At 43.4% G+C, this 15556-nt stretch overlaps 1 protein-coding gene across 1 annotated transcript in view; it reads right to left on the minus strand.

Annotated features, from left to right (window-relative positions):
* eif2b3 (eukaryotic translation initiation factor 2B, subunit 3 gamma) overlaps window positions 1–15556 on the minus strand; it is a 48726-nt gene that overhangs the window by 7037 nt on the left and 26133 nt on the right. The window contains exons 6-10 of the mRNA XM_029623716.2: window positions 11138–11227; window positions 8229–8362; window positions 7908–8098; window positions 7568–7630; window positions 6062–6210 (exon numbers count right to left, since the gene is read on the minus strand). Coding sequence (XP_029479576.1) covers window positions 6062–6210; window positions 7568–7630; window positions 7908–8098; window positions 8229–8362; window positions 11138–11227 — 627 coding nt within the window. The remainder of the gene's footprint in view (window positions 1–6061; window positions 6211–7567; window positions 7631–7907; window positions 8099–8228; window positions 8363–11137; window positions 11228–15556) is intronic.

The following is a 15556-nucleotide window of genomic DNA, read 5'->3' on the forward strand; positions in this document are numbered from 1 at the left end:
CGGTAGGATGGTCCGTTTTTTGAGGGTATGTTTGGCAGTGTGAGTGAAGGAGGCTTTGTTGCGAAATAGGAAGCCGATTCTAGATTTAATTTTGGATTGGAGATGCTTAACATGAGTCTGGAAGGAGAGTTTACAGTCTAGCCAGACACCTAGGTATTTGTAGTTGTCCACATATTCTAAGCCAGAACCGTCCAGAGTAGTGATGCTTGTCGGGTGCGGGCAGCGATCGTTTGAAATGCATTTAGTTTTACTAGCGTTTAAGAGCAGTTGGAGGCCACGGAAGGAGTGTTGTTTGTGCATTAAAGCTTGTTTGGAGGTTTGTTAACAGTGTCCAAAGAAGGGCCAGATGTATACAGAATAGTTTTGTCTGCATAGAGGTGGATAAAGGAATCACCCGCAGCAAGAGCGACATCATTGATACATACAGAGAAAAGAGTCGGCCCGAGAATTGAACCCTGTGGTACCCCCATAGAGACTGCCAGAGATCTGGACAACAGACCCTCCGATTCGACACACTGAACTCTGTCTGAGAAGTAGTTGGTGAACCAGGTGAGGCAGTCATTTGAGAAACCAAGGCTGTTGAGTCTGCCAATAAGAATACAGTGATTGACAGAGTTGAAAGCCTTTGCCAGGTCGATGAATATGGCTGCACAGAACTGTCTTTTATCGATGGCAGTTATGATATCGTTTAGTACATTGAGCGTGGCTGAGGTGCACCCGTGACCAGCTTGGAAACCGGATTGCACAGCGGAGAAGGTACGGTGTGATTTGAAATGGTCAGTGATCTATTTTTTAACTTGGCTTTTGAAGACTTTGGAAAGGCAGGGCAGGATGGATATAGGTCTGTTACAGTTTGGGTCTAGAAACAGTTTGTTTCCTAGCCTCAGTGCAGTGGGCAGCTGGGAGGAGGTGCTCTTATTCTACATGGACTTTACAGTGGCCCAGAACCTTTTGGAACTAGAGCTGCAGGATGCAAATCTCTGTTTGAAAAAGCTAGTCTTTGCTTTCCTAACTGACTGTGTGTATTGGTTCCTGACTTCACTGAACAGTTGCATATCGCGGGGACTATTCGATGCTAATGCAGTACGCCACAGGATGTTTTTGTGCTGGTCAAAGGGCAGTCAGGTCTGGAGTGAACCAAGGGCTATATCTGTTCTTAGTTCTACATTTTTTGAAAGGGGTATGCTTATTTAAGATGGTGAGGAAATTCCTTTTAAAGAACAACCAGGCAGCCTCTACTGAAGGGATGAGGTCAATATCCTTCCAGGACCCGGGCCAGGTCGATTAGAAAGGCCTGTTCGCATAAGTGTTTTAGGGAGCGTTTTTATAGTGATGAGGGGTGGTCGTTTGACCGCGGACCCATAACGGATGCAGGCAATGAGGCAGTGATCGCTGAGATCCTGATTGAAAACAGCAGAGTATTTGGATATTAGGATGGCCGGGGTGTTAAGCATATCCCAGTTTAGGTCACCTAGCAGAATAAACTTTGCAGGTTCTCTCTGCAGTAGATTGCAACTCCTCCCCCTTTGGCAGTTCCATCTTGACGGAAAAAGTTGTAGTTGGGGATGGAAATCTCAGAATTATTGGTGGCATTCCTAAGCCAGGATTCAGACACGGCAAGGACATCAGGGTTGGCGGAGTGTGCTAAAGCAGTGAGTAAAACAAACTTAGGGAGGAGGCTTCTGATGTTAACATGCATGAAACTAAGGCTTTTACGGTTACAGAAGTCAACAAATGAGAGCGCCTAGGGACAAACAGGGCCTGGGTTAACCTCTACATCACCCGAGGAACAGAGGAGGAGGATGCGGGTACGGCTAAAGGCTATCAAAACTGGTTGTCTAGTGCGTTGGGGACAGACAATAAAAGGAGCAGATTTCTGGGCATACAGACAGGGGTATGGTAGGGTGCGGGTAAACCTAGGCATTGAGTGACGATGAGAGAGGTTGCACCTCTAGAGGCACTAGTTATGCTAGGTGAGGTCACCGCATGTGTGGGAGGTGGGATAAAAGAGATATCTGAGGCATGTTGAGTGGGGCTAGAGGTTCCGCAGTAAAATAAAAGAATGATAACTACCCTAAACAACAGTATACAAGGTGTTACGTTCCCCAGAGCTTATTTGATGTCCTTTGTTTCTTAGTTTGTTTGTGAAATTGTTTAATATTCTGTTTCATTTGTTCCCAGGGGGGAAGGGGAAGGCACCTAGGGAGTGCTTAGGCAAGAGGCCCGCGGGCATACATATACCCGTAGCATATTCGCTGTCTAGGCACACTAGGTAAGACCTGGGCGGACCACCCCCTGTATTTTGGTTAGGGCACCAGGTGGTGCTAAATTAGGTAAGTAGTGGGTAGGCAGGTAAGATAGGAGAGGGGGGGGGGCTTTGAGATTTACTTTCTTTGCTTTGGTTCCGTCCAGCCCCTTTTCCCCATATTACCGTGTAAAGGAATAAAGTCCTTGTAAACGGTACCACATTCTGCTTGTTGTCATTTTTACTCGCACCTACAGTCCATACCTTTTTCGCTTCACAGAGAGTTTAGTTGTAGCAGGGTGTTGCGTTCCCTCTTCATAGAGGCGTGCGTAACACAAGGCACATTGACATTAGAGAGAGGCATAAAGCAATCACAGGTGTTGATTGGGAGAGCTACCTAAGACAACAACGGGTAAGACAACAACAGCTAATTAGCTAAGACAAAACAACAGGTAAAATGGCAATGAATGGGCAGAGAGTGTCAGTTAACTACACACAGGGCCCGAGTTCAAGGCTGAGGCCAACAGATAAACAAAATAAGCTAAATGGAGTACCGTGATGAATGAAAACAGCTCAGCAGGCATCAGCTATGTAGCCAGGTGATCATAGGGTCCAGTGAACAGCAATAGATGAAACAGGGAAGCCGTTAGGTAGTCGTTACTGCGCTAGCAAGCGGGAGACACAGCGTTCATAAAGATAGCAGGCCGGGGCTAGCAGAAGCATCTTCACCGACGTCTGGCAAAGGCCGGTTGAGGACACAACGGGCGGAATTACATCGGCAAACCAGTCGTGATGGATCGGCGGGGCTCCGTTTCGACAAAGGGTCCAGGTCAATTGGCAAAATAGGTATTGTAGCTGAAGTAGTTAAGTTTGCTAGCCGGGAGATGCTCCTGGCTTGAGGCTAACTTGTGCTAGCTTCGGGACAAGGGCGTTAGCCACTATAGTCATTCAGTAGCAGCTAGCTAGCTGCGATGATGTGATGCAAAGGTCCAGAGCTTACGGCAGGAATCCGGTGATGTAGTGGCTTCTAGTCGTGTTAGTGAAGAGTCCGGGAGGCATCATCTGTGTAGCCGAGTGATCATAGCTCAAGGCTAAATTCAGGGCTGGGCCACTCAGTAGCAGCTCGCTAGTTGCGATGATCTGAAGTAATGGTCCAGAGCTTACGGCAGGAATCTGGTGATGTAGTGGAGAAAAGCAGTCTGGTATGATCAGGGTTGATATCGTGCTGTGCAGGCTGGCGGGTATTATCCAGGCTAAAAAGCTTCTGGTGTCGGAGCTAAAGGTAAAGGCCGCTAGCAGTGCCTAACAATGACTAAATAGCTTGTAGCTATTTAGCTGGTTAGCATCTGATGGCTAGCTTCTGATGGAGGTTCTAGCTATAGATTCTAAAAATAGCGGGTTGCCGGAAGGTAAGTTTAATTTAAAAATGAAAAAAAGAGATTGAAATATATACTAAAAAAGACGGAAAAAAACTAAATCCAGGCTGAATCACATTCGGCCGTGATTAGCAGTCCCATATGGCAGTGTCGTGCGGGTTTGGCCGTCATTGTAAATAAGAATTTGTTCTTAACTGGCTTATTTAGTGAAATAAAAGGTAAAAACATTTTTTTTTTAATTTAAAAAACAACAACATGTAATTCGATATCATCAGGTTTGTGTTGTTGAGTACATGCAGTAATGAAACATTAGACAGTTCATCAAAGCTGAGACCGAGCACATCCCCATGTCGAAATAAACCCCCATGTTGTAATCATTATTAGCACTGAGCTCAGTCTAAACAATGGATTTCAGACAGTAGGTTGGTTTGGGGTCTAGGTTGGCAGTATACTCATTCCTTTGAGTGGAGTAGAAATTCTCTATGGTAAGAAGTCAATGATCTTTCAAATTCTCAGCCCAATCTTCATTTACTGTTAATTTACTCATTATTAAAATTCCAAATGGTTTCTTCATACCTTTGATTGTGCAGTTTAAGTTTCATCAATATAAAGAGGAAATCAATTAACCTCAATTCAGGATTTAATCTCATCTTCCCATATGTAACTGTCACAGTGAAACTCCAGACCCTGGGTGGCAGGCAGAGGCATGCTAGATCTCAGTACCAGCAGTTGGAAAGACTCTGAGGTAGTGTGTTGGGTTAGGGTTAGTTAGGAGAGCTGGGGGAACCAACAGATTGAGCTCTGTGGGGCAGGCTGAGGCGCAACATGCATGAGCCTCTGACACGCTAGGCCCTGCATCCACTCACACAGGCAGGTTTGTATTGGCTGCTGTTGCACAGAGGGCATTCTATTCAGGTGGTGGTGGTAGGGTTGGAGGGAGAGGGAGGTGAGGAGGGAGGGAACCCGGCTGGGGGGTGGATGGCAATTGGAGATTACAAGGATTGGAGTTTTAAACAGAGAGACCACCAAAGAAGCCCAACTGAAACACCACTAATTACTGACACTATGCTCCTCCTTGCTGTGAGCCCCCCCCCCACCTTAACCACCCACTTCTTCCGCCGGCCTCCCTCGACCCCCCAAATATCCTTAGCTTTGTAAACAAGCCCTCCTACATGCAAACAAAGGGCCCAAAATGCAAGTGCCTTCTTTAACATGCCAGGGATTTACTAATCCCCTCTTACATTTTTTTTATGTTGTGAAAGAATTGCCATGTCTTTCTTTTTCTGCACTAACTGGGACATGAGGGTACCTACACTGGCTCTGGCCTCCCTGTCTTTAAGAGGGACTGTGCTAAAGCCTAACTCTGCCAGTTAAAGCTCTTCCCCAGGATTTGAGGATCTGTGAATTTAAAATAACAGACTCCTTTTCTACTTCTCAGTGGTCGCTCTCCTGCGATTCATGTCATGCTTGCAGTTTTAAATCACCAGCCCGGACATCCTTTCAACCGACCAGCACGAGTGAAAATACTTTAATTAAAAATGTCTCCCAATGCTAGACTGAAAACCCCCCAATTCATAGTAGATGTACTTTCCAGAGTCAGCAATCCACCCACAATAAATAGTTGAAAATGAAACTTTCAAGGTAGAAAACAAGTGTGATTTTGGTGCAAATATGTTCACAAGTCTATCAACTCACTGTGCAACAACTTGTGAGTTATATGGATGAAGTGAAATACGTTGTTGCTGAGAATCCAGATGTTTAACCATGTATATTCATCACCTATGTGTTTTTGTATTACATTGTAAGCATGCTCTGGTTCACTGCACACCAATGGACATTGTCAACAGAGTTCTCCATTTTACCCACATATCACATAAAACAAGCCTCAGTCAGTCCCCTCACGCTGCAGCCATCTCCCTCCCTCCCTGTTCCCCTTTGTCCTCTCTCTCCCTCTACACTGGCCTCTGAAACCTACTTGTTCCCCCTGGTCCTCTCTCTCCCTCTACACTGGCCTCTGAAACCTACTTGTTCCCCCTGGTCCTCTCTCCCCCTCTACACTGGCCTCTGAAACCTACTTGTTCCCCTTGGTCCTCTCTCCCCCTCTACACTGGCCTCTGAAACCTACTTGTTCCCCTTGGTCCTCTCTCCCCCTCTACACTGGCCTCTGAAACCTACTTGTTCCCCTTGGTCCTCTCTCTCCCTCTACACTGACCTCTGAAACCTACTTGATCCCCTAATGTGGTTCAACACTATACTAGGCTTAATTGGGGAAGGGAGTTGACTGCCCAGCCTTTATCAAATGGAAATATCATTGTTTCTTCCACTGCTTTCTCTCCACCACAAAGTATCATCTGTGACATTCTGGTAAAATGACTGTCCTTGGGTCTAAGGGCTCAGTGGTAGAAATGGTCCAAATCTGTAAACATTAGACTCTACTCACCCCTCCTCGATGGTGACTCCATGCATGATGATGGAGTTGGTTACTTTGACCTTCTCCCTGACAGTGGTGGACACTCCGATCGTCGATCTCTTGATGGATGTCTTGTCTGATATCTGACAGGAAGCTCCTATTATGCTGTCTGCACCAATCTAACAGACAATAGGCAGACGTGGTAGAACGTTGTCAGTAAAAAGATAATAAGCAGAAAAGACCACGGCAGAATTTACATTTCGCTCTGATCCCTTCACACACTTTGCTATATTAGTGAGTCAAATTCCAGCAGTTTGAACATAAAGGAGAGGCAACCTACAAATGTAGGACCTTAATTTGAGCCAGTTTGCTACAGCAGGAGAATAATCCTGCAGCAACAGGAAATGTGAATTATTATGTGGATTATAATTAATGGACATTTTTTTTGTAGGGGTTGATACATTTTTCGTAAGGGAAAATCAAATCTGCAATTTCAGGCTTGGAAATTATAAACTTCAGAAGCCTTTTTAAACCTCAAATACACTGCAGTTAAACATTTCCAGGAAAGTTCTCCTGCAACACAGTGATCAAATTAAGATCCTACATCTGTAAGGGCGATTTCACACATATTGTAGTTCTGCGCTATAGTTCGAATCAGAATTCAACAATTTTTTACATTGCATTTCTTTCATTTGGTCCAGTTGGTTTCAGATTGCCAAATGACAAACAAACTAAAATGCCTAAACATTGCCTCGTGACTGATATTGATTACTGAATTGTTGGGCATGTGACAATAAACAAAGTGTTCAGGCAAGTAATTTGTTTATTGGGGAAAAATGTGCACGTTAAATTCATCTATGATTATGAAGAAGCATAACTTGTGTCCCAAACTTCATATTACTCTCCCTTTGGTCTTTCAACAACATGCGGAAGGAGGAAACAGCGCAATGGCCGCTCTAACTGCGATGTGGGTAGGCTATATTCAGCAGCGTATAGCCCCGTCTCCCCTAATCTGCATCGAATGTGCTCATATATGCTCCGCTATTCAGACTGTTTCAGATATATCAAGTTATGGTTGGCTACAGTTAAAGGCGTACATGGCCGTACAGCAGTGTTCTAGAATATACTTTCATAGTTTTCTAATTCTCATTTAATCCAACCATTGCCACATTCAAATGATTAAGAGCCACGTACGCGGATCCACGTTGATTGGACATTTTGGGGAGGTGCGAAGGTCGGGCTGTGCCCCAGCGGGATATATCACAATGGGAAGCCGGACTATCGCGGATCCCAATCTGAATTGAGCTTTACTCATAAATCCTCTATGACACCTACAGCATAGACAACTAACAAGAATACCATGACTCACCAAAGCACACTCACTCTAATGTCACCCTCACTCACCAGAAACTCTCAATCCTGCGAATGACTCACTCTCAGACTCGGTCAGAAAATCCACATTGTACCAGACGTCTAAGAAAACCACCCATCTAGCTACTCTTAGTGTGTTCCCTGTTGGTCATAGTAGTTACTCACCAGACAGCGCTCAGAGACCACTGCTGATGGATGGACTGCAGGCTCGTCAAACAGCTTAGGGGCCTGGAACACAGGAGAGAAAATGGATGAGGATAAAGCAATACTGTCAGTCATGTTCAGGAATCATCCTTATTGAAATATATGAACATTTCTTTATTTTTGTTGTTGTGCCATCTAGCAGACGTTCTTATCCAGAGTGTGTACATTTTCATATATATATATTTTTTTCACACTGTTCCCCCGTGGGAATCAAACCCACAACTCTGGCGTTGTTGGTCACAGAGCCTGCTATTAAACTAGAGCGTCACATTTTCTACACAGTGTCACTTCACTCACTCACCAGGCGATTGGCTTCGATGTAGGCCGCTAGCGTGTTGACGCGGTAACATATTCCCTCGTCCATGATGTGCACGTAGCAGCGCAGGCGTCCTCCGTGGTAGGCATCGCTCATGTCCCCACGGTGGTCATTCCAACAGGACCTCTCCTGGGTTAGATGCAGCAGCTCCTCATCCCTGGACGAGATCTGGATCTCTACACACACATATTTCAGCAGATACACACAGGTGAATGTGTGTGTGTGCGCATGAACATGACGTGAGTTACAACCTAGCTATGGAAAGTCTTAAATGTTCAAGCATACTCTATTTGGAATGTTCATTACCTTGGTTTACATTGCTATCGTTTTTCTTTAGGTTCTGATGAGTTTCATCGATGACCTTCGGAGAGTTGGTGGATTTGGAGAACTGTTTGCGGACCAGATAGGGGACTAACTCTCCCCGAATCGAAGAGATTGATCTTTGAGAGTAAAACAAAACAAAATACAATAGTTACCGAATTGCTGAAATAGTACATTCACTGAAAGTAAAAGCATTTTACCCTCATGATGTGTGTAACCTTTGACCCGCAAATCATTTGAAGAGTAATAACATAGAATTAGAATTAGTAGAGCGGGCATAGAAATCGGACCATGGCAATTGACCTGAATGGGGAGGCACATTCTACTCATTCTATTTCTATGAGCAATAATTGTCAGCGTAGGTTGAGGGAGATATTTCCTCATGGTCAATCCAAATGATAGAAGTAGGGAGAGGGGCGTGAGAAGGAGGACAATTCCTTTGCGTGTACATTGTTAATGTCCATGTAATGAACACTCTCACAAGCTGAATGCCCAACTCTGCTCATGAGGGTTTTATGCTAACCAGAAAACAGAGAAACAAACATGATCATTTCATGGTGTACACGTTCAAAGGCTTCCTAACAGGTCAAAAAAATAAGGCTGAATCAAGGTTTCAAACATCCAAGTACGCCCTGTAGGCAATTTTAATTTCTCCTCCTCCTCACTTCTTCAATACACTCCATGTCCCTCTCCATCTCTCCTCCTCACTCTCTTTTTAAGTTTCTTTGAAGGGAGATTAGAATTTCCATCTGAATGCTGAGAAAGAAACAACAGTTACTCTGTCCATTTTTCTCCGTGAGCGCTCCACAGCAGAGCAGCTTCAAAAGAGAGAAGAGCGAGAAAGAGAGGGGGAGAGAAAGAGAGGGGGAGAGAAAGAGGGAGAGTGAGAGAGGGGGAGAGGAAGAGTGAGAGAGGGAAAGAGGAAAAGGGGAGAATGTGAAAGAAAAGGGAGCTGAATTTAAAGTCAACCTACTTTGATGAGATAGAAAAATAAAAAGAGGGTTAGGGGTATTGGGGTCTCCTGAGTCTGGACGGCAGATTAGATGAAATTATATTCATATCAGGAGGACTGGTGAATAAATAGGGCTCCCGAGTGGCGCATCTCAGTGCTGTAGGTGCTAGAGGCGTCACTACAGACCCTGGTTTGATTCCAGGCTGTATCACAACAGGCCGTGATTGAGAGTCCCATAGGGCAGCGCACAATTTGCCCAGCGTCGTCTGGGTTAGGATTTGGCTGGGGTAGACGGTTAAATTAAAATATGTCAAAGCAATGGGAAGCAGCAGGAACAAGCAGCTGCGTTGCTGCATATTTATGTAAATCCCCGGTAGAAAATGTATATTTGAAGGGAAAGGGATCGAGCTAGTGAGTCAATGTACTCTCCAATTAATGCCACCTGTGCTTATTTTCAACACCACTTAAAGGAGCTGCTGGGTCTCCTCACAATACCAGTTTAACAAGCATAAAGGGATTGGGGGCCTAGACTGGTGGTGGGTAGAGGAGTAGAAGGGTGGAGCTTCTGCTTTTGGTCTTGCTGGTGGTGGGCGTGGTGGGTGGGTGGGGGGGAGAGAATCACCTGCCTAGGATGTATGGGCTGGAGAATGTGAGTAGATTCATGTAACACCATTAGAAATATAGGCTGCATCAATAGGACATACATTTATCAAAGTGAGATGCATTTCAACTAAGTGAGGAATCCAACAATGCATTGAATTGCTTGGCCTGGATTTGAATGATCAGGTGTATGTATATCTTTACAATTATGGATCATTTGATCTGGTGGTGGTGGCTACAGAGCTCCTATAAATTACATATATATGTTATAAGCTTTAAGTAAATCTATGGTGGTGGCACTATTATATATGGTAACCCAAACATTTAAAATGGGCAATAAACAGACTTTCTGATTGGTCCAAAGTGATTGCACTTGAAAAGAAGTAGTACAAGATGTATGAGGAAGTGAGATGATCACCACAGTTGTGACTGAGGTGTACCTCTGACACTAATGCTCAAGGGGGGTAAAAGCCTAATAAACTGCTCAAGTGGCACATTGTAAAACAAATTAACACCTAACAAGAATACATACCAGTCTCAAAGCCTTTCCACAGTCACAGTCTGTTCATATATTAACTCCAGTTCAACACGCATGCAACTTGGCAAGAAAGGTGCCATTCGTTATTTCACCTGTATCTAGCAACACACTGTATTCATATTTATGTGGATGGTTATTGGTACCTTTATTATATTTTTTGATATACACAGTGTAGAAAACATTAGGAACCACCTTCCTAATATGAGTTGCACCCCCGTTTGCCCTCAGAACAGCCTCACTTTGTCGGGGCATTGACTCTACAAGGTGTTGAAAGCGTTCCACAGGGATGCTGGCCCATGTTGACTCCAATGCTTCTCACAGTTGTGTCAAATTGGCTGGATGTCCATTGGGTGGTGGACCATTCTTGATACACACGGAAAACTGTTGAGCGTGAAAAACCTAGCAGCATTGCAGTTCTTGATTCAAACCGGTGGGCCTGGCACCTACTACCATACCCCGTTCAAAGGCACTTGAATCTAGTCTTGCTCATTAACCCAATGAATGACACACATACACAATCTATCTCAATTGTCTTAGGTTAAAAAAACGATTAAGCCTTTTCTCCTCCCCTACACTAATTGAAGTGGATTTAACAAGTGACATCAATAAGGGATCATAGCTTTCACCTGGATTCACCTGGTCAGTCTATGTCTACTGTTTTGTACACTCAGTGTACATTTAATATAAAAACACATTTGTGATGACATGCAAAGATTTGACATGCAATGACATGCAAAAGTTCATACACAAAGGCCACGTCCAATTTAGGACGCAACCAAAGTCAAACATGTGAAAAGGCCTCACTTGTTATCAGCGAGGAAGTCGACCACAGACTTCTTCAGGCAGTACAGGTGGGCGTCCACAAGGCCAGTTTTGATGTGCATCCTTGGATGTCTGAATGAAAGAGAGAGACAGACGTGGGAGGTAAATCAAATCAAATTAAAACTAAAAAGCTGGGGAGTTATACATGACATTGCTCTATACCTGTGTAAAAACACAGTAGTTGTAATAGAACAATTGTAAAGGCACGTTCTATGACATACGTTAACAATTTGTTTGGAGTTAAAGGGATTTTTGTTATTACCCAGGTGGATTAAGGATCAGTCCCAATTTCACTTTTGTAATACTAGAGTTGTGTGTTACTTACTACACAGGTAAAACTTCATGTAACTGAATGTCAAAGTTCATGGCACAACACACCATAAAGTACCCTGTAGCAGACAGCATGCCTCCTCACGAGCAAAACCACTGTTTTCTTCTCAGAATTCTGTTTTAATTAGATGACAGATTGAAAATAATGGCACACTTTAATTCAGATTTTTATTCGGACACTTACTTACTCCGCTGAAAGCAGTACGTGACTGAACAAACAGAACATCTGCTATAAGGGGAAAAAATAAGGCATGTGACAAAAGTCCCTGGAATGTCATGGCACCTGTGTATTGTCCCCTGCCAGCTTCCATCCGCAGGCCCTGCCCCAGAAGCCTGGCTGCCATGGTAACCGTGTCCACTCTGGTGAGATGCCAACACAAGCAGACCCCCCAATTGTTTTACAGCCTGAGATTGACATGACAACGCTCTGGGTATAGAGCCCCTGTCTGTAGTAAATGGCACTCTATTCCATTTATACTGCTGTATAAAAGGGTAGTGCACCATAATGCTCTGATCAAAAGTAGAGCACTATATAGAGAATAGGGTGCCCTGTCCTGTCCTGGAGGCCAGTGTAATTAATCTGAGAGCAGAGCAACCTGTGTGATGTGGGAAGCGTCTCAAATGAAAATCAATTTGTATTTGTCACATACGCCGAATAAAACAAGAGACCACGTTACTATGAAATGCTTACTTAAGAGCCCCTTTCTCAACAATACAGTTAAAAAGTAGAACATTAACAAATAAATAAAAATAAAATACACCCAATGACCAAAAGTACATGGACCCCTGCTCAAATGTCTCATGTCAAAATCATGGGCATTAATATGGAGTTGGTCCCTCCTTTGCTGCTATAACAGACTCTACTCTTCTGGGAACACTTTCCACTAGATGTTGGAACATTGCTGGGGGACTTGCTTCCATTCCGCCACAAGCGCACTACTGAGGTCGGGCCCTGATGTTGGGCGATTAGGCCTGGCTCGCAGTCGGCGTTCCAATTTATCCCAAAGGTGTTTGATGTGATTGAGGTCATGGCTCTGTGCAGGCCAGTCAAGTTCTTCCACACCGACTTTGTGCACAGGGGCATTGTCATGCTGAAACAGGAAAGGACCTTCCCCAAACTGTTGCCACAAAGTTGGAAGCACAGAATCGTCTAGAATATTTTTGTATGCTGTAGCGTGAAGATTTATCTTTACAGAAACTAAGGGGCCTAGCGCGAACCACGAAAAACAGCCTCCAAACTTTACAGTTAGCACTATGCATAGCGGCAGGTATCGTTCTGAGGCATTCACTAAACCCAGATTTGTCCGTTGTACTGTCAGATGTTGAAGCGTGATTCATGTGGGTACAGGAGAGAGCTAAGAACACACCACTAAGGGGCTCCCATGTTGAGGCTCAGCGAGGCGGATATGGTGCCTACCCTCACCACTTGGGCGGCCCGTCAGAAAGTCCAGTATCCAATTGCAGCACTATGGTGAACGCTGAGCTGTAGTCAATGAACACCATTCTCACATAGGTATTCCTTTTGTAAAGGTGGGAAAGGGCAGTGTGCAGTGCAATAGAGATTGCACCATCTGTGAATCTGTTGAGTCGGTATGAGAATTGGAGTGGGAGGTGCAGCGAAAGAAAGAAAGAAAGAAAGAAAAAAGTGAAAGAAAGAAAGAGAAAGAAAGAAAGAAAGAGAAAGAAAGGGAAAGAAAGAAAGGAAAGAAAGAAAAAAAGAGAAAGAAAGAAAAAGAAAGAGAAAAAAAGAGAAAGAAAAAAAAGAGAAAGAAAGAAATAAAAAGAAAGAGAAAGAAATAAAAAGAAAGAAAGAAAGAAAGAGAAAGAAAGGGAAAGAAAGAAAGGAAAGAAAGAAAAAAAGAGAAAGAAAGAAAAAGAAAGAAAGAAAGCGAAAGAAAGAAAAAGAAAGGGAAAGAAAGAAAAAAAGAAAAAGAAAGAAAAAGAAAGAAAGAAAGAAAGAAAAGAAAGAAAGAAAAAGAGAAAGAAAAAGAGAGAAAGAAAAAGAGAAAGAAAAAGAAAGAAAGAAAAAGAAAGAAAGAGAAAGAAAAAGAAAGAAAGAGAAAGAAAGAAAGAAAAAGAGAAAGAAAGAGAAAGAAAGAAAAAGAAAGAAAAAGAAAGAAAGAAAAAAAGAGAAAGAAAGAAAGAAAGAGAAAGAAAAAGAGAAAGAAAAAGAAAGAAAGAGAAAGAAAAAAAATAAAGAAAGAGAAAGAAAGAGGGAAAACTCAGAGGAATCATTTCTGTTGGGGTTTATTTTGAAGTGTTCTGGTGAAATTACCATGATAATATAATGTTGGTTAGAGAATTAAATCTAAACCTGCAGTCAAAATGGCCTACATCAGGGGTAGGCAACTAGTCTGCCTCGGGCCGAAAATAATTTTGTACCTTGATTACAGAGACATGATCATGTCTCTATTTATTTGTAAGATAATACATAACAGGGAAAGACCATGGTAACACTGCAAAAAGACTAGAAATCATGGTGAATAACAATCTAACACAGGATGCAGTCGAAATAGCAACAGCCTTCAATTCCTACTTTATTGACTCTGTCAGGGTACTGACACAGAACCCCTCCACTGGTTTCTTGGGCTCAGTGCTAGTGAATGACACTCAACCTGTCTTCATCATAAGGGAGGTTTCTGAGTCAAAGGTGAACAAGGTGATTAGCTCACTATTTTTATTTTTTTTATTTTACCTTTATTTAACCAGGCAAGTCAGTTAAAAACAAATTCTTATTTTCAATGACGGCCTAGGAACAGTGGGTTAACTGCATGTTCAGGGGCAGAACGACAGATTTGTACCTTGTCAGCTCGGGGACTTGAACTTGCAACCTTCCGGTTACTAGCCCAACGCTCTAACCACTAGGCTACACTGCTAAAGAACTCTAAAGCCAAAGATGTGTTTGGGATGGACTCTACCTTTCTTAAAAACTACAAAGAGTCACTCATTGGCCCCATTACTAAGGTCACCAACACATCTATTGGTCTCGGTGTGTTTCCAAGGGTATGGAAGTCGGCCATAATAACGGCCATCTTTAAATCAGGCGACCCTGTGAACGTGAGTAACTACAGGCCCATTAGTATACTACCTGTGGTGTCAAAGGTTGTTGAAAAGTGTGTAGCAGAACAACTGATTGCCCACCTCAACAACAGCCCCTTCACATTACACTCCATGCAGTTTGGCTTCAGAGCGAAACACTCCACAGAAACGGCCAACTGCTTTCTTCTGGAAAATGTGAAGTCCAAGATGGACAAAGGGGGTGCTGTTGGGGCTGTGTTTCTGGACCTAAGGAAGGCTTTTGATACTGTTAACCATGAGATTCTCATCACAAAATTGTCCAAGTTCAACTTTTCCCCTGATGCCTTGAGATGGATGAAATCATACATTGAAGGCAGAACTCAGTGTGTCAGAGTGAGCAATGAGATGTCGCCCACTCGTAGCTATGATGTGGGCGTGCCCCAAGGGTCAATACTGGGGCCCCTCCTGTTCAGCCTGTACATTAATGATCTGCCTTCTGTCTGTACTGGGTCTGAAGTTCAAATGTATGCAGATGATACAGTGATATATGTGCATGCAAAGAGCAAACAACAAGCTGCACAAGAACTCACTACTGTAATGGTCCAGGTTACAAAGTGGCTCAGTGACTCGTGTTTGCATCTCAATGTGAAAAAAAAACTGTTTGCATGTTCTTCACAAAGAGGGCAACAGATGCTACTGAGCCAGATGTCTGTGTGTCAGGGGAGAAGCTCCAGGTGGTATCCGATTTTAAGTACCTTGGCATCATACTTGATTCCAACCTCTCTTTTAAAAAGCATGTGAATAAGGTCATTCAAATAACCAAATTCAACCTAGCTAATTTCCGATTTATACGAAATTGTTTGACTACAGAGGTAGCAAAACTGTACTTCGAATCTATGATACTCCCCCACTTAACATACTGCTTGACTAGTTGGGCCCAAGCTTGCTGTACAACATTAAAACCTATTCAGTCTGTCTACAAACAGCTCTCAAAGTGCTTGATAGGAAGCCCAATAGCCATCATCATTGTCACATCCTTAGAAAGCATGAGCT

Source organism: Oncorhynchus nerka, linkage group LG20, assembly GCF_034236695.1.
Source record: "Oncorhynchus nerka isolate Pitt River linkage group LG20, Oner_Uvic_2.0, whole genome shotgun sequence".
Classification (NCBI taxonomy): domain Eukaryota; kingdom Metazoa; phylum Chordata; class Actinopteri; order Salmoniformes; family Salmonidae; genus Oncorhynchus; species Oncorhynchus nerka.